This window comes from Typopeltis vanoorti, chromosome 5 (assembly GCF_054136105.1).
Source record: "Typopeltis vanoorti isolate ZY-2024b chromosome 5, IOZ_Tvanoo_1.0, whole genome shotgun sequence".
Lineage (NCBI taxonomy): Eukaryota > Metazoa > Arthropoda > Arachnida > Uropygi > Thelyphonidae > Typopeltis > Typopeltis vanoorti.
Window position 1 is genome coordinate 160,895,126 of NC_143553.1, and position 19,565 is coordinate 160,914,690.

The 19,565-nt window shown below is 37.5% G+C and overlaps 1 protein-coding gene across 2 annotated transcripts in view; it reads left to right on the forward strand.

The window, feature by feature from the left end:
* The window catches only part of LOC150107003 (MFS-type transporter SLC18B1-like), a 42,092-nt gene that overhangs the window by 6,535 nt on the left and 15,992 nt on the right, over positions 1-19,565 (forward strand). The window contains exons 2-4 of one of the 2 annotated variants that reach the window (XM_090392879.1): positions 13,957-14,190; positions 17,023-17,118; positions 17,227-17,300. In XM_090392879.1, coding sequence (XP_090249005.1) covers positions 13,969-14,190; positions 17,023-17,118; positions 17,227-17,300 — 392 coding nt within the window. In that variant the 5' untranslated portion in view covers positions 13,957-13,968. The remainder of the gene's footprint in view (positions 1-13,956; positions 14,191-17,022; positions 17,119-17,226; positions 17,301-19,565) is intronic. The other variant, XM_090392880.1, reaches the window with a different exon arrangement.

The following is a 19,565-nucleotide window of genomic DNA, read 5'->3' on the forward strand; positions in this document are numbered from 1 at the left end:
TATGCCTTCATTGAGAGGTTTTGTCATGATTCATAGAAGGCAACAACTCTATTAGAATAGTTTGAGAAGTGGGACCTAGAGCCCAATGTAAATATCCAGTAGATCAAATCGATCTACCAGCAAAGGAAGTAAATGTTTCACAGAATGAAGAACACTTACCTCTATATATAAATATCCCGTAGATCAAATCCATCTACCAGCATCAGTGGCAAATATTTTACAAAATAAATTTTTCTTCAGAAAATCATAACGACTATTTAAATCACTGATCACATATATAAACACTTGGCAACAGCCATTACGCCCACCCTTCTTTGAAGTTCGCGCCCTTTTGCATGCAAATCAATTATTTATTCCTAAACTTTTATTCTCTCATTTTTTAAGAAAAATTATGATGTACGAAGAAATTATATAGAAACAATGAAAATATTTCTTTTTCGATCTTAATTCCTTTTTAAAAAAGGTATTTTTTGAAAAAGAATTAAGATTTTTTTAAGAACCAAAGATTTTTTATGTTCTCATTTTTAAGGAAGCTAAAAATGTCATTTACTCAGAGATGTAGCAAGGATATCGTGACTTCATTAGACAAGTTACAATTTTGCATACCACCATTCATTGTTTACTATGCATATGACATTTACTTATTTTTTTCAGCTGAGTAAAAATGAGAACATAAAAAATCCGAAAAAGTTGATCAGTTTATACTATTAAACTATCAACCAATTGCTTTCACCTCAATGTTGTCTAAAATAACGAAGGTCATCAACAGTCAACTTCTACGACACCTGGAGAACTGTCACCTAATCAGCAATGGTAGGGAGTGTTCTCTACTAGTACCGTCGACAGGATGTAGCATAGAGGCAGCCTGCCTCACGGCGCGGCTTAATAAGGGCGTTCGTTCAGCCATATTGCGGTAGGCGCCATCGCTACGCTAACAATTCCGTTAACAAGTGCGGAAAGAAGTTTTTCCAAGCTTAAACTGATAAAAAATTATTTGCGAACAGCAATGACCCAAGAAAGATTGGTTGGTCTAGCAACTATATCGATGGAGGCAGACAAAGCTTATAATTTAAATTTATTAAAGCTTAAAAATAATTCTATTGAGCGATATCCCTGTAGGCAAACATTTAATTAATATTATTATGTAATCGTTTTGCATTAATGTTTCTCTTGTAATAAAAAGAAAATAGCAACTGGAGATTTTCTTATATTTTTGTCTTATACTCCATCAGCGGCGATATTTAATTGTTTGCCCCAGGGCGCGATCTAATCTGGCGACAGCCCTGTTCTCTCCCTCTCTCACTGACACTCTTCACCCTCTGTCTTGCAGACTGTTACTTTCCAAATTTTATTTCCTGTAAAGATATTTCCAAGGGCACTTTTCAACACGTAAAACGTAACACGTCCATTTATACGTGGGTGGTCTGAAAAATTCTCGGTCTCAACCATAAATGACAATACTATTGCAAGAATTTTTTTAAGTTGGTACATCTGTCATAAGCATCCATGTGAAATTGCAAGTCATTCTATCGAGTAGTTTGTTTTATACAGCTGTCGGAAGCCAAAGTGTTGTCTGTATCCCTTGAAATGGATAAAATTGAGTATCGTGAGGTTATAAAATTCTTCGTAAACGAAGATTTAACTCCAAAAGAAATTTATTCGAAGTTCATAAATGTTTATCGGCACTCTTCCCCTTCGTTTTTGACAATTAAGAAATGGGCTGCCGAATTTAAACGTGGCCGTACCAGCCTTGAAGATGATCCAAGTGAAGGACGTCCAAAAAGTGTAACAACACCAAAAATCTTTGATTAAGTGCGATATGGTATTGGATGACCGGCGAGTCTTCCAGTACCATATCGCTTTATATGGTATTGCAGGGTATCGCATGATACCCTTGCTACATCTCTGAGTAAAAGTGCGTGAAATGCTGAGACTATAGGCATTTCAAAAGAACGTGTAGGACATATTTTGCATGAAGAATTACAAATGAAAAAGTTTTGCGCAAGGTTGGTGCCGCGCAGATCAAAAACGCACTCGCATGAAAATCTGTAACAGTGCTTGGAGCGTTTTAACAAGAATAAAACTGATTTTGTGCGTCGATGCGTCGATTTATTACTAAGGATGAGTCTTGGATTCACCATTACACACCAGAATCCAAAAAGCAGTCAAAACAGTGGATAGAAGCCGGTTGTTCAGCGCCAAAGAAGACAAAGTCGATTCCATTGTCTTTAGCATCCCAAAACACCGATGGCATCGGTGTTTTGGGATGCTAACGGCATTTTGTTTATTAATTATCTTAAAAAGGGTAAAACAATAACCGGGGAATATTATTTCGATCTTTTAACCAGACTAGAAGAAAAAATTCGTCAGAAAAGACCCAGTTTGCAGAATTAAAAAATCACACTTCATCAGGACAATTCACCTGCTAAGAAAGGTGTTTTAGCAATGGAAAAATTAAGGGATCTGCACTATGAATTGTTGGATCATCCACCCTATTCTCCAGATTTGCACCCTCTGACTTATATCTCTTCCCAAAACTAAAGCTCGTTCTCGCTGGTCAGCGTTTTTCTTCGAATCAAGAAGTGATTGCAACTGTAGAGGGGTATTTTGCAGATCTTACTGAGAACCACTACAATGACAGGATAATACTGCTGGAGCATCTCTGGAATAAATCTGGAATAAATGTATCAGTCTTAAGGGAAATTATGTTGAAAAAGAAAAATAATTTTGAAATTATAAATTCTATTTTACAATATTTGGCCGAGAACCTTTCAGACCACCCTTGTATTTTCTTTAACTGCTGGCCTCGCCGAACTTGTTACTCTGATTTATTTTTCATATATATATATATATACAGGGTGTTCGGGATAAATTTGACATATTTATAATTAATTATATTTTTCCGTAAGTTACATGTATTAACACACACTTCTCTTCATTTAAAAGTTTGGATCCTTCTTCATTCATATACAAGATGTCAGAAAGGATGGATAGCTGGAACCCACCTGAATCATGGAAGAGAATAACTTGTATCATGATGATTCGTGCCCGCCATCAAAATAAGGATATTACGACTGCTGCCCAATGCTCCCTGAATACAGTAAAAACAATCAGGCATGAACTAGAGACTTGCAATGGTGACTACGAGGATGTAGCAAGAAGAAAGATCCCCTAGCAGACGATCTGATTGCGTTCGTACAGCAGAATTCCTCGCAAATCTGCAGGAACAGGTGTTGAAGAACCCTGGCATTGGAATTCGGGCTTTGTTCGTGGAGTTGCTAACTGTAGTCAAGCCCTGGATAACAAGGGTAGCCAATGGTAGGCCGTATGTATGGCAGCAGGATTCGGCCCCTTGCCACACCTCTGGGAAAAGTCAAAAATGGTTGTCTGAAAATTTCTACGACTTCACCAGTCCAAATGTTTGGCCTCCAAACTCCCCAGACCTTAACCCCATGGATTATTTTGTATGGGGCGCAGTTGAAAAAGACACCAATCGCACTTCCAGTAATACAAAAGCCCAGTTAATGGATAAAATTAAAACAGTTTTTGCGGCCCTTCCCAGGGAGACTGTAGCATCAGCTTGTTCGAGGTTCCGAAGCAGAATTGAAGCTGTGATCGATGCTAATGGTGGTTATTTTGAGTAAATCTTGTTGATAGTATTGTAATTAACTCTGCCTGTAATGTTTTTTTGTCAATTCATTAAATTTAATAGATACAAAGAAGATTTTCTTTTTCCTTACGAAACTGTCAAATTTATCCCGAACACCCTGTATATGATATCTGATAATATATGATAACAAATGATATCTGACACTGGGTTTAATAGGTGCGATAATATAGATAGTATAGCCACATATGCTAGTGGCTTCTTCTTGGTTAGAAAGAACAAAAAATACAATTTAGCGGTAAGCATGAACGATTGTATAACTAAAACCAAACATGTAAGAGCCGTTACACACTCACACACCTACACACCCACAAAAAATACAAAAAATATGAAAAACATGGATCCTGGAAGCTGGCAAAGGTCATTCATTCATTGTTCAGGATGCATGCATGATAGTTGGCAGAACGGATAACGTTTGTCGAGTGGAAAGATCTAATAACTGACTTCCAAATATCACATAAATCATTCCCTGGTTTCTGGTTCTTGTCCCATTCAATGTTGTGGTGAGTGTGGGAGAAATGGAATGCCAGGCATGAGCTGCCTGCTCTGTTGTTAGTATTGATGTGTCCAATATGCTCCTTTTGTCTAATTTCCAAACTTCTGGATGTTGGTCCTATGTAAACAAGGACACAAGAATATGCAATATTGTAAACTGCAAGATGTTTGTTGAAAGGGTGATGGTCCTTAGGCAAATGCTACGAAGCTTGTAGGACTTGAATGCCACTCTCAGGTTATGAGATTGGCGATTTTGAGAGAAAGTCTGCCACTATAAGGGATGGAATCCGAGGCTCTCTATCGAATGCCAAGGATCTGTTGTGGAGCAGGAGTAGAGAACAGCATTCTTTGTACCATTTACGTAGAATAGCCTTTGCTCACTAATACTTGGAGAAGAGAATGTAATTTTTCTTTTAGTGTTTCTTCATCTCCTGTAACATCTGGAAGCCACTTATTAGATCTTTTCACAGATCAGCCCGTGCGGTTAGCCTAGTGGTTATGCGCTTCGCAATCATATGCCTGGAAAAAGAGTGTCCTGCGATCGATTCTCGTCGCCGACTTCAGGAGCTCAAGGATCTTTTTCAGACATAGCCAAGTTAGCCGGTCTTGGGCGTGGACAGCAGGTTTTTTCCCCAGTTTATCTGGGGATTTTCCTCCCGCAAGCAGGCAAACCGGTCCCATGGACACATGATTATAGTCAGGAATACTTAAGATCCAGCAATAGGCCAGATTCGTCAGTTATGCCGGATGGAATTGGAATTGAGATGGTGCCATACTTCCCCGTAAAAGGGGCCTCACGGCGTTATATGATCATACGAATAAATAAATAAATTAATTAATCCACAAAACTAACTTTTTATGCAAACTATCATGCATACCTAATGAACAATAAGTGCTCCGTGTCATCTTCCACGCTCCACTGTTTCTCTCTCTCTGTGTGTGTGTGTGTGTGTGTGTGTGTGTGTGTGTGTGTGTGTGTGTGTGTGTGTGTGTAAAACGGTTCCTATATGTTCGGTTATGTATTTAGTTATGTAATGGTTCATGTTTATCGCTTATCGTTTATTTTTTTTTTAACTCAGAAGAAGCCACGTGAGGCGAAACTAGTCGGTTTAACTCTCTATATTATTACTACTTATTAACTCCATGTCAGTTATCATTTGTCACATTCGTGTTAGGGTCGAAAAATGTACATTACTCATCAAAGATCATGTTCACGTCAAATCGAAGGAACATTGAACTCAACCGTGGTATACACGTTAACAGGATATGAAAATTAAAACGGCTGGAAGTGTCTGGATATGGTTATTTAATAATTTTTTTAAATGGTTACCTAGAATCGGAAAGAATAACAAAAAAAAAAAAAAGCTTCACATTACGAAAGTTTAGGCGACTAAATTGTCATTGTCTAGCATAGATAATTGCGTTTAAATGTGAGCTACTTATTCCCATTCTGTGAAACAGAGCGTCAACGACTTATTAATATGTTACTTCCTTTCCATACAGATTTCCTTGCTGTATAAGCAGAAACGTGTAATGTTAATTTTGGTTCGTTTGCAGCTATGGGAAGACACGAGATTGGAATGGAAATAGTTTGCACTTTTCTTTTTCCTATTTCCTACTCGCTTCTAGCGCGTGCAAGCACGTGCACACGCTAGAAGCTAGGAGGAAATAGGAAAATAATTCAAGCACACCCACACAGTTGCTGACAGTAATGAAGCCACAAGCTAAAATATCTTTTTAGAAACATTTGGAAAATAAAAACTAATCTCGTGAAATATTTTCAGAGAAAACTCAAAGAAAGTGCAGCGAAATGCCTATTTTAAAATCACCGGAATTCTATCAGCTTCGTAAATTTCAGATGCAGAAAAAGCAGAGGCCATAGTAAGGAACTTAGAAAAGCAAAGTAGACAAGCATCGCCATATCCGATGCACACTAAAACTCTCTAACAACAATTCCAGCTCGATCACACCAACTTTACCAGCGGAAAAAAAATGCCACCATAAAGCAGTTTAAGAATAAGAAAAAAAAAAAAAACTCCTGGTCTTGAAGCATTACAAACAAAGTTATCAAATTATTGCCCCGTAGGGGTGTTGTAAATCTTACTATCATAATTAGCACTATCATCAGAATAGAATATTTTCCTTCATCTTGGAAAATTGCTGACATAGTCTCAGTATATAAACCGGGCAAAGATCCACATCTACCTCAAAATAATCGTCCTATTAGCCTGCTTTAAAATCTAGAAAAAAATTGCTGAAAAATCATATTCAGACACTAAGATTCCGTAAACAAACTAAAAATCATTCCACAAGAACGATTTAGATTTCGCCCAATATCATAGCACCACCCAACAAATTCACAGATTGACCAAGTACACGACAGGAATTAATTGGAAACAACACACTAGAGCTGTATTCCTAGACATCGCAAAAGCGTTTGACAAAATTTGACACTACGGGCTGTTGTGTAAACTCATTATTGCTAACATTCCGTTGAAAATGATTCGATTAATAAAATCACATCTCAAGGACGGAGCAATGCAGATCAAGATAAACGGAACTATTTCAACGGAATGTGGTATTTTAGCTGGGGTTCCTCAAGGATCCTTACTGGCCCCGATTCCGTTTTCATTCTGTATGGCAGATATCCCGCATAACCCCATGTTATCCATCACGGCCCTTTAGCAGTTGGCAGGGCTGTATTAGCTAGATTACTTCATCCACCTTGTAATCAAAAAACTTCAGGAAAACCTTCTAAAAATGGTTCGCTGACTAGAATTACAAGTTAACTCACAGACGAGTGTAGCTGTGCCTTTCACTAGAAGATTAGCATCTCCCAAAGGGGACATCTTTCTGTTTAATACCAACATTCCATGGCAAATAGAAGCCAAATATCTCGGAATCCTACTGGACAAAAGATTAAGCTTCAGCAACCATATTAGGAACGTATGTGCAAAGGTATCTAAAACAATTGCTCAACTCTACCCCTTGATTAATAGGCACAGCAAATTAAACACAAGAAACAAACTGCTTCGCTATCAGATGGTGATTCGTCCTATAATTACATAAGCTTCGCTAGCTTGGAGCCATACCTCCAATACTAATATTCATAAATTGAAACGAGTGCAAAACAAATGTTTACGAATGATACTAAATGCTCCATGGTTCGTCAGAAATGTTCAGATTCACCAGGACACAAATATTCCTTATATCTCCTCATTCTTACACTCTCTAGCTGCAGAGGTCTTCTTTTTTTATTCTTAAAGTGCTTTATGATGGCAATTTTTTCCGCTGGTAAAGTTTATAATACACACCCTAATGAACTGATACAACAAGCTGCAAATTACGATGAAAAAGACCTCTACAAACATAAAAGATCTAACGCCAACTTAATATCAAGTGAAGATACGTAACCCTCACAGGACGAGCTAATAGCTCATAAAATTTCTCCCTTCATTGTTTTCTAGATATCAGACAACGGGGAGGAAAAAAAGCATTTTGCTTCATCCTTGGAAACAGTAATATCCTGAGTCCTGATCTCGTATTCCTCTGCGGTTATACTTTTTTCTTGTTTTCATTCTATTTATTTATCCGTCATCAACAAATGATTTACATCTGGAAAATGCAACTCATCAACATGATGCTAATCTGATTAATATGAAAACAGATTATCTGTATATGTTTCTGTCAAGACTAAAATTAGAATATAATATGTTAATTGTATTTATGAAAATATATATAAATGAACAAATAAATTTACGTGAATTATTTAAATAAGTGAAATCTGATTTATACTATAATTATAATGATCATGTTTAATGAAGCAAGTGAATATCATCGGAGTCAATATCATTGTATAGAATTATGAGGGAGATTACCAAACTTATAGATGGCCTTTTATTACCAGATGATAGCTTTCCTATCTACTCATAGGGCATCATCTTTTTCCTCATAGTTTGCACTATTCATCTTCTCCAAGTACTGCACTTTCCACGTTTACTTTATTTGTTTATTTATTTATTTTTTTTATCTCTCATTACAATTTATGAAACAAAACTGCACTCACTTTAACATAAAATATTACAACAACTGCGCATGATTTTTAGTATATTGCAAAGATGTTAAAATGGGGAAAGTTAACGAGATTAATGAGATAACGAGCTTAAACGAATATTTCAATATAATTTCTTCCAACAAGCGCTAAAATTATCAGGTATTCTCCCAACAAAAACTTGAACACTAAAATGTATACGTTTGCATATAATTCAAGCGTATATTTTTAGATTCCAGATTCCAAGGCTGGAGGACGTTACGTACATTTATCACAAGTTCACTCCAAATTACGTAATACGTGTGAGGCGATCATAGATAAAAACTGTCGTTTCATGCAGTGAGTCATCGCGATTGCATACAATACTATTGCATTGTATTCAACTAGGAAAATAATATTTAAAAAAATATGATTTTCCGGTTTCAGTATGCTGATTCTTGTAAAAAGATAAACTTCCACGAATTTTATATGTTTTCATTTATCACAAGTGATCATTTATCATTTAGTGATAAATAGTGACTTCCATCTTACAAGTCCTTATAAGGACTGGCTTAAAGGGGCGAAGCAAGAATGCTTTTCATCTTCCCTGTTATCTGTAGAGGACAGTGTAGGGATAAGGTGTTATTGAGCTATTAAAGCTCTGATCATGGCAAGAGGGTAACAGCAATAGCCGAGCCTCAGTTAAAACTTCATTGGCTACAGCATTGCCATCCACTACCCTCGTTACAAAGTTCTTAAAAGAACTGGGAGATGGACTGAGTCCTTGACTCTTTATCCCTTCATCTGGATTTTAGATTGTGGGTGATGAGATTATTATGGGTAATTTACCCGCTCATTGTGAGCATTGAGGCTGTATCAGCTTTCTCTTGCGATGGAGGATTTCGGATTTTTATGTTTGAAACGATCTGAGGGCTTGTAGTCCGCTGCTTGTCGAATTAGCTGATTTGGGTGATTATCCGTGATTGTGAAGAATTTCTCTGCAATGCTTGTCATGTAGGTCTTAATATCTGGAAGATTGGCTTCTTGATGTAACTGGATGTTTCTGATGAACCATGGGGCATTAAATGCCATTCTTAGGCATTTATTCTGTATTATCTGAAGTCTGTTGATGTTGCTTTTAGTCGTGTGACCCCAGATTGGAGAGGCATAAGTTGGTTGCGGTCTGATTACCGATTTGAAAAGGAGGATTTTGTTGCTTATGCTTAGGAAGCTGTTCCTGTTCAAAAGTGGATATAGCTGTGCTATAGTCTGACTTGCCTTAGTGGCAACACTATCCATATGTGACTTGAAGTTTAGACGTCTATCAAGATGAATTCCCAGATATTTGGTAGAATTGCGCCAAGGGATGATTTTACCAAACATTTGTATGCTTGTATTCGGTTCTGCTTTACGTCCGGTGAAAAGTACTGCAGAGCTTTTGTTTGGGTTAATTGCGATACGCCACTTGGTGTACCAATCCTCCAATTCATTGACTGCTCTCTGCAGCTTGATTGTGGCCAGGTGTGGACGGAGGGATCTGGCTGTAATGATTGTATCGTCGGCATACAGAGCGGTGATAGCTGGAGACAGTTTGGGGAGATCTGCCATGTATATGGAGAAGAGTAGGGGAGATAGTAGAGAGCCTTGAGGTACTCCGGCCGTGATTCTCCTCTCTGTGGATCTGATACCGTTGAGTTTTATTTTAAATTTTCTGTTATTTAGATATGATTTGATAAGTAGCACTAGTGGCAATGGAATACCAACTTCGTGTAGTTTAAAAATTAGTCCATGATGCCACACTATATCAAATGCCTCAGTGATGTCTAGAAAAACTGCGCCAGAGTGTTGGTGCCATTCATACCCTTGGGTTATATTTTCGATAACTCTGTAAATTTGTAGCGTTGTGGAGTGATATTTCCTAAAGCCGAATTGTTCATCTTGAATTATATGGTTGATATCTGTTGCCTCTTGAAGCCGTGTGAGAATAGCACGTTCGGCTATCTTACCTATGCATGAAAGAAGGCTGATTGGTCTGTAATTTTCAGGAAACTGTGTATTTTTCCCAGGTTTGGGAATTAGGAAAACGTCGGCAATTTTCCATCGTTGTGGGAAATAATTTAGCCGGAGGATGGCATTGATGATGGCTACTAGATGCATAACCCCTTTGCGAGGAAGTAACTTGAGTACCTTATTTGTTATTCCATCTGGACCTGGAGCCTTTTTGTTATTTAGTTTTCTTAAAATCTCATATACTTCTGTTGGTGACACAGATTTGTTATTGGATTGGAATGAGGCATTTTGAGTTATTTTACGCACTTGGGTGTGAATTTTGCTTATGAAATTTATATCTGTATTGATATAATTGGGGCTGCATTGTTTTTTTAAACTGTGAGCAAATGCTTCAGCTTTTTCCTCGTCGTTGTAGACAACATTAGATTCACCTTGGATTGGAGAAAATGTAAAACGCTTTGAACGGAGTGATTTCATCATTTTCCATATTGATTGATCCTCTGTGTTTAATTGGAGAATTTTGTTATTCCAGAGTTGGTTACGGTGGTCCTTTAGGGCATATCGAACCTGGTTTGTTGTTCTATTGACTGCTTGTTTATCCGCTGGGTCCATTGTTCTCTGATATTGTCTTCTTAATCTGTTTTTCTCTTGGATAAGACGTTTTATATCCTGTGGAAGTTTATTTGATGGTGTACATTTGGTTATATTTGTTACCTGCGTTTAGCTGTCAGCAGTTGTTTTTCAAGAGTCTTCACTGCTTTTTCTACATCTTCAGCCGATGTTATATGCGGTATTGGACCAAGGTTTTCCTGGAAGGCTGAGGGAAGTTGTTTCCAATTTATAAAAGTGGTGGTGTTTTCTGTTATATCTTGTATGGTGCCTAGTTGTAATATGATGGGGTTATGATCAGAACTTAAGTCGTTGATTGCTTATATCTGATAGCTGTGCGCTATGTTTTTTAATATAGCTATATCTAGTACATCAGGACGACCGGTAGCTCCATAATGTGTGGGTTCAGTGGGTCCTATTACTGTTATATTTCTTGAAGTGATATAAGAGTTGAGTATTCTTCTATTAATATTTGAGTTTCTGCTATTCCAGACTGAGTGTTTGGCATTAAGATCTCCGGCTATAATCACTGCTCTGCCTGTATTTAGTATCACCTCTAAGTCAGATTCAAGGAGTTTTTTATTTGGGAGGTTGTAGGCTGCATATATCGTAATGCTGCTTGTGTTTTCCATATGTATTTCTATTCCTGTAGTTTCCATGTGTTCTGTTTAGGGTTCTGCTATTGAATTATGTTTTATGTTACTTTTCACAAAGATGGCAGTGCCTCCACCTCTAGCAAAGCATCTGTCTGTACGGTAAGTGCTATAACTATTGATTCTGATTTTGTCACTTGGACGAAGATGTGTTTCATTTATGAGGATGATGTCTGCTTGAGTTTCTGCTGCAAACTCCTGCAGCTCCTGTAATTTGATAGATAAACCATTTGCATTCCATGAAACAATTTGTAATGATTTCGGTTTTCTTTTAGATTTATCCATTAAGAATTTCCATAAAGAGTGATTGTGTATGCCTTAAGATGATATCTTTGGCTTCTTGAGTTGGGTTGGTTTGTTGGAGTTCAGCAAGCATTTCACCTAAGTGGCTTGTTATGTTCAGTAGGATAGGTTTGTTGGTTTGCTGTGACTGCTTTGGTTTTGGGTCTTTTTGGAAGGTTGATTTTGTAACTTCAGCATACGATCTTCCATCCGTTGTGGAGACTATGGTTTGATGGGAAGACGCTTGTTCTTGAAGAGGTTTACTGGTTTTGAGTTGTAATTTTTGGTTTTGAGGAAATGCTATACAGCCCCTATAGTTTGCAGGGTGTGGTCGTCCGCAGTTTTCACACTTTGCTGGAAGTGTACGAGGTTTATGGCATTCATTTGATGCATGTTTGCCACCACATTTAACGCAACGAAATTCAGCCTTGCAGCATCGTTGGGCATGCCCAATCTTCTGGCATCTATGGCACTGGGTTGTAGTTGATTTATGTTTCAATGCCTCAACTTTTATGACTAGATCACAGATGGTTTGGAGATTGTATATATGTTTTTGGTCTTTGCTTATTTCCACTAGAATTAGGGGATAGGGTGTTTCATCAGCTCTCCGCATTCGGCTGACTTTAATTGGGCTAAATCCCTTAAGTTGGAGGTCTGCAGTGAGGTCTTCTATTTGTAATGTTTCAGTTACTCCCCTTAACACTACTTTAAATTTTTTTCACTGTTGAGTGCAAAAGTGTGATATGGCAAATTGTTGTTGTCTAGAAGTTTGGTCATTTTTCTGTAATCTGATGATGTTTTAGGTTGTATGCGAATCCCTTCTTCTGTGTTTGTGGCTTTAATGAAGGTGATATCTGAAGATTTCAGTGTGGATGCAACGGACGTCCAGTGCTCCTTGGCCCTTAGGACGACTGGGGGTACCCTTTCTTTAATTACATTATCTGGTTCTATCTCCACTGTTTTGGGTGTATCTGCAGTAGAGGAGATTTTCCTTTTCTTTTTGACTGTTTGAAATTCTGTGTTGGTTTCTAAAAACTGCGGAGTATTATCCTGAGATGCAGCATTCTCTGTATTCGTGGAGTGACTTGATTCTGGTTCAGTCAACATACTTCCTTCATTAGAATCATCCATCCTATCTTCTGTGACTGCTGTAGGGGGGGAATGTATTTAACAGCTTTACTTTCCCTGGCCAGTTGTCGCTCAAAAGTTTTCTTAATCTTAGGAATTCTCTGTAAACTTCTTCAAATATGCCTTCATTGAGAGGTTTTGTCATGATTGATAGAAGGCAACAACTCTATTAGAATAAAGTTTGAGAAGTGGGACCTAGAGCCCAATGTAAATATCCCGTAGATCAAATCGATCTACCAGCAAAGGTAGTAAATGTTTCACAGAATGAAGAACACTTACCTCTATATATAGTTATCCCGTAGATCAAATCGATCTACCAGCATCAGTAGCAAATATTTTACAAAATAAATTTTTCTTCAGAAAATCATAAAACTATTTAAATCACTGATCACATATATAAACACTTGGCAACCGCCATTACGCCAGCATTTTCGCAATAGAATTACGCTAATTCAAAACTCAAGACTAATAATAAATATAAACGTAAACACGCTAACCAACGCAATCCGAAATCTCAATTTTTAGAGCTCGTTAAAAATATATGTTCTTATAAGAACTGGGCGATGGACTGAGTCCTTGACTCTTTATCCCTTCATCTGAATGAAGTAAATCTGTGTGGATGGAGTGTTATTGAGCTAAAAAGCTCTAGTCATGGCTGGGTAACGGCAATAGCCGAGTCTCAGTTAAAACTTCATTGGCTAGCATTGCCATTTGTTACCCTGGAAGTCCTAAAAAGGACTCTTCAGTCCTCACTCGTTAAAAATATAATATGTGATGTGATTTTAATTATTTATATAAGATATGTTTATTTCACATTATGGTGTCTTAGTAGTTATTTAAATATAACTTAAATAATTCAATGTTTATTTAAAAAAATAAAATTTGAAATAATTTTAATACTTCCATTTAAAATATTTTTTTATTTCTTTGTGTATTATCAAGTATAGATCTTTTGACCATTGACTATTTAAAATCAGAAAAGCTATTTTATGCATTTTAATTAAATAGTTGTTTTACGAAGCTTTTAAATACAAACTTATTTACTTGTATGCCCTTTTTTTGATATTCTGATGTTTCATTAGCAGTCACAAAGTATGGCCTCCACCAGCATAGCCAACGTATGCATCCATGATGAAGTTAAAAAAACGGATCTCTCGGAAACTTCAATATCTCTTTCTATCCCTTCTGAACCTCGAATATCTCTCGCTGTGACTTCTGATACTCGAACATCCCTGTTGGTGATACTCAGTTTATCCATGTGTAATCTGATATTTGGTTCGATGGAGTCTATGTTTCCCCCTCTGTTTCCACAAGAGGTAATGCATCTTGTGTAATCCAAGTGTGTAAATCCAAGCATTGTGTGTAATGTTATTTATATTTATATGCTGTTATCATTATTATCAATATTTGTGTAATGTTATTTATATGCTGTTATCATTATTAACATTATCATTATAATGATTATCATTATAATCAACTATATAATTTAACTATTAGTATTATTGTTATGCAAAGTCTTAAATGGTGTTACTTTTCTAGTTTTCAATTTATAATGTATTCTGTTTCTTTTGAGTCAATTTTGGAGAATAGAATCATTATTAAAAATAAAGTAAAATAAATTATTCTGAGATAAATTATTATGAAAATTATCTATCCGTATAAAAATTTCAAAAGATATCAACAATTTTAAAATTACAAAATTTAAATATATCTACTACAATTGATTTTTCTGAGTTTCTATCCTTTGATAAAACTTCTTAATGTTAAATCGATAATGGCATATGGAAACAAAGCTGTAACAATTGATTTCTGTGTCTGCATCCTATCTTTTGATTTAGCTCCTTTTATATACATGTAGTTTTATTTATGAAGATCGTAAATGTGCAGCCATTTGTTTGCTCACTGTTGGGTAAAAGATTTTGGAATTTTTAAATTTAAATCACCTAACGCCTTTTATTCCCTTATAGGGAGTAGGCGAGGCCTTTATATCCTATCTAGCTTTTGAAGACTGAATGGGCAGTTCAATCTCCACCGGTAGCAATCAGAGATAGCTGGCCCATGTCTATCACTAATCATAGCAGCCACCGATGAAGAGGCTGGCAAACAAGTGCTGCCATCTCTTGGTACCTTACCCTAACAAGATATGTTACTTAAGTTAAGAGGATAATAAATCCCATATTATTTTATTTTACAGCTGGGTACGACATTCGGAGATCGAAATCTAAGAGTTTCAAGCCGAAGAACTATCGGCGAGTATAAGCGTAAGTCATCACTTGGGTAGTACAACACTAGGCAACTCGTGTCAAAGGTGGAGCAAGTTCTTCTTCGGCTTGAAACTCTTAGATTTCGATGGATTTCGATCTCTGCGTTTCGTACCCGGCTGTAAAATAAAATAATAACGGATTTATTATCCCCTTAACTTAATTTATGTCGCCGGAAAAATAGCCTTTTGGCTCTTTATCGTAGTAATAATAATATATGGGTACACCGGTCTGGCAATTCTTTAGTAGGGGTATATGTAAGTTCAGTTCACTTAAACCTTGATATGGAGGATGGGCCGAGATACAATCGACCGTAAGATGCGGTGATGATTAATACCCTTGGAAGGCAATAGAAGGCAATGCTGTTGCCAATGAAGTTCTAACTGAGGCTCGGCTATCGGCAATTGCTGTTACCCTCCTGCCATGATCAGAGCTTTAATAGCTCAATAATACCTTATCCCTATACTGTTCTCTACAGATAACGGGGAAGATGAAAAGCATTTTTGCTTCGCCCCTTTAAGCCAGTCCTTATAATGTTTAAACCTTGATATTCCAGAGTCTACCTACTCACTGATGAGACCTCAATAAATGTCGAAACCGGTCTGGGTAGTGACCTCTCGTAATAATGTAATACAGTTATACATCTCCTAGGAGTCTCGTTTTACATTATGAGAAAATATTAAGGATAGTGACGGAGCATGCTCCATCTTTGGCACGAGTTGCCATAGTGTTGTACTACCCAAGTGATGACTTACGCTTGAACTCGCCGATAGTTCTTCGGCTTGAAACTCTTAGATTTCGATCTCCGAGTTTCGTACCCGGCTGTAAAATAAAATAATACGGGATTTATTATCCCCTTAACTTAATTTATGTTGCCAGTAAAATAGCTCTTTATCGAATATATGTTGCTGTCTGAAATAATGTGAGTACTGTGGTCGATTTTATTGAGTTTACGGGACGAAAAACCCGAGTTTCAGGGAGGAAAAACCAGCTTGCCTGTGCCAGAGATCGACTAACTCGGGAACCGGTCGAAGAAAGGCTTAGAAAAAGTTCCTACAGTCGGCGACTAGACTTGAACTTAAGTGTAACTTCGAGCGCCCAAGCGCAGAGGACGCAAGAGCCACTTCCACTTCCACTTCCACAGGTCTTTATGAAAAAAATAATCTCATTTTTTTTTTTTTTTTGTAAAGTACAATTTATTTTCACACCCAGAGAAAATTTAACTACAAGCGAGGGACAGTAGTTGTTCGGAATTAAGGCCGAAGCAGCTATTGGCAATTTATTTATTCGCATGGGGTTTCTCCCCGTTCCTCCCTCACTAAGAGGACTTTACCCCGTTCCAGTCCGCTGGAACGGGATTGAGTCCTCTTAGTGAGGGATTAAGCATGACTGCAGATCCGTGTGTTCACGTGCCGGCTTGCCTGTTTTGAGTGACGAAAAACCTGCAAACTCCAGAATGACTAACTCAACTCACGTTTAGTCGAAGGAGACGAGATAAAAGTTCCTGACTTCATGGACGGGAATCGACCCAGGTCTTAAGGGCTTTCTCTACCGACTGAGCTACGGAGGCTCTAGCTAAGGCAATGAGGCTTATGTATTGTGTACGTCAATTTCATTTGTTCTAAAAAAAAAAAAAAAAAAAAAAGAACGGCTAACGCTTTTTGTTCCCGTATAGGGAGTAGGCGAGGCCGTTTTAGCTCTATCTAACTTTTGTAGATTGAGTGGGCAGTTCAATCTCCACTGTAGCCAATCAGAGATAGCTGGATACGCCATATATGCATTGAGATCATCTTTTTTTTTTTTTTTTTTTAAACCAAAACGTATTCTAACATAATTTCTTAGAATAATTTAAAATACTGACAAAATATTATGATTTTCTGTGCATAGGCAGAATCTAAAGGAGCGACCCCTGGTGTCTATGGCGCAATAATGGGAACAATCCATCTGACCTCGGTCCTCGTGGGACCTATATTCGGCCGATTTGTACGTATAATTAAAAAGAAAAGAAAATTCATTTATTTATTATTCATTTACTAAATGCAAATTATTCATTCGAAGTAAGATTAACTAGAATTACTATTTTCACCGCAGATGTCGCATATAACGCCTCGATTTATGATTCAAGCAGGAACATTCTCTGTTTCGATGTGCGCCCTATGTTGGGGGTAAGTTTTTGCTTTTCACTATTGTCTGATTTTCCTATAATACATAAACATAAATGAGCATATTCCATAAAGTATTATTTATTTAATATGTGTGTTTAATCAACTTACTTTATCCAAGTTAAAAGAATATATAGATCGGCTAACTCACCAGCAATTGAAAACGCCCATATAAATCCCGTATGATATTCACTTTAAAATATATAACAAGTTAAATTATTTATTTTATAAAATATTAGTTTCAACATCAGCAAATGTTATTAAATTATTATTATTATTATTATTATTGTTCCGGGCAACTCCAAGGAGTCGACAGACTCATCGAGGGAGGCCCTAACATCATGTCAAGAACAACTATTCGACATTCACACAGTATCTATCATACCTTGCCTTGAACTCATTCACGGTCGTAGCACCCACAACAGACTCTGGAAGCTTATTCCACTCATTCACTACTCTCCAAGTAAAAAAACTAGCTCTAACACCCTTGTCAACCACGCTCTTGCCCAGCTTCCATTCATGGCTCCTAGTCCTCCCACCACCAGTCATATTTTCAAAAATATCTTCTGGATCAATATTATAGAAACCCTTCAGTAATTTGAATGTCTCAATCATATCACCCCTCCTTCGCCTATCGACCAATTTCTGCAACCCACAAATCTTCAACCTATTCTCATAAGATTCATTCCACAGACCTGCTATCATCTTAGTCACTCGTCTCTGGATCCTCTCCACTTCCTCCCCATCACGAAGAAACCCTGGTGCCCATAACTGGGCACAGTAGTCCAGATGGGGTCTTATCAAGGCTCGATACAGAGGGACAACAACTTGTTTGTCTCTGCATTTTAAAGTATTTTTCAGAAGCCAAGTGATCTGGTGAGCTGTTTTAGTCACTTTTGCAATGTGCCCCATAAACTTCAATTCCCTATCCACCAACACTCCCAAATCCCTGGCCTCATCAATCTCCTGGAGTACGGTTCCACCAATGCGATATACTGCTGCTATTCTTTTCACCCCAAAGTGCATAACCTTACACTTTGGTACATTAAATTGACATCCATTTTTCCTAGCCCAGTCCTCTAAACTATCCAAATCATCCTGTAAAATTTATCATCCTGTGCACTCATAATTGCTCTACCCAACTTTGCATCATCAGCAAACAAGTGAACACTACCTCTCAAATCCTTTCCTATATCATTGATGAACAAATTGAAAAGCAGTGGTCCAAGAACAGAGCCCTGCGGCACTCCACTAGTCACAAGCCGTCTTTTAGACTCCACTCCTGAATAAACCACTCTCTGGTATCTCTCCTTCAACTATCCTCCTATCCATCTCACCCCTATATCTATCCCCATCTGCTCCAGTTTACCGATTAGGGTTCTATGTGGTATCCTGTCAAAAGCGTTGGCAAGGTCCAGTAGTATTACTGTAAACCCATTACTCCTATCCAGTTCAGCCGTCACTGTGTTATAAAACGTGAGCAAGTTACTGAGGCATGATCTACCCTTCACAAAACCATGTTGTCCCCCATACAGTATCCCATTTTCATCTATCCAATCCTGTATTCTTTTCTTGACTAATTTCTCTAAGACCTTGACAATAATTCCTGCTATGCTAATCGGTCGGTAATTTACAACAGCAGTCTTGGAACCACCTTTATGCAGTGGAACTATTTTACCCTCTTTCCATCCCCTCGGGACTAACCCAGACCCGAGACTCAAATTAAACAAAATGGTCAAGGGTACTGACAATTCTTTAACTGCTTCTCGTACAACACGAGCTGGTATACCATCCAATCCCACAGATGTATTGACATTGAGGTTATGCAATAGACTACTCACCTCCACTTCATTCACCACAATTCCCGTATAATCTACTGGTACATTCGTTTCTGCAATGTCACAACCTGGATGATATATTCTTGCAAAGTGCTCACTCAGTAACTCAACTATATCAACTGATTCAGTTACCTCCCTACCATCCGCATTCTTTAAAATCATTCTGCCATGTACATTTTCCCTTTTACTTGCTACATATCTAAAAAACTGTTTAGGAATCTCTTTAGCCTGCATGTCCAATGTTCTTTCGTAATCCTTTTGTGTTTTTCTTACCACACTCGTTACTCTTCTGGCCTGCGCTTTATACCGTTCATGTGCCTGCCAGTCACCTTTCTCCTTAAATTCTCTCCATAGTTGTTTCTTTTTTTGCAGCTCAAGCTTAATGGTGTTATTCATCCATTTAACCCCTAGTTGATTTATTATTCGGACT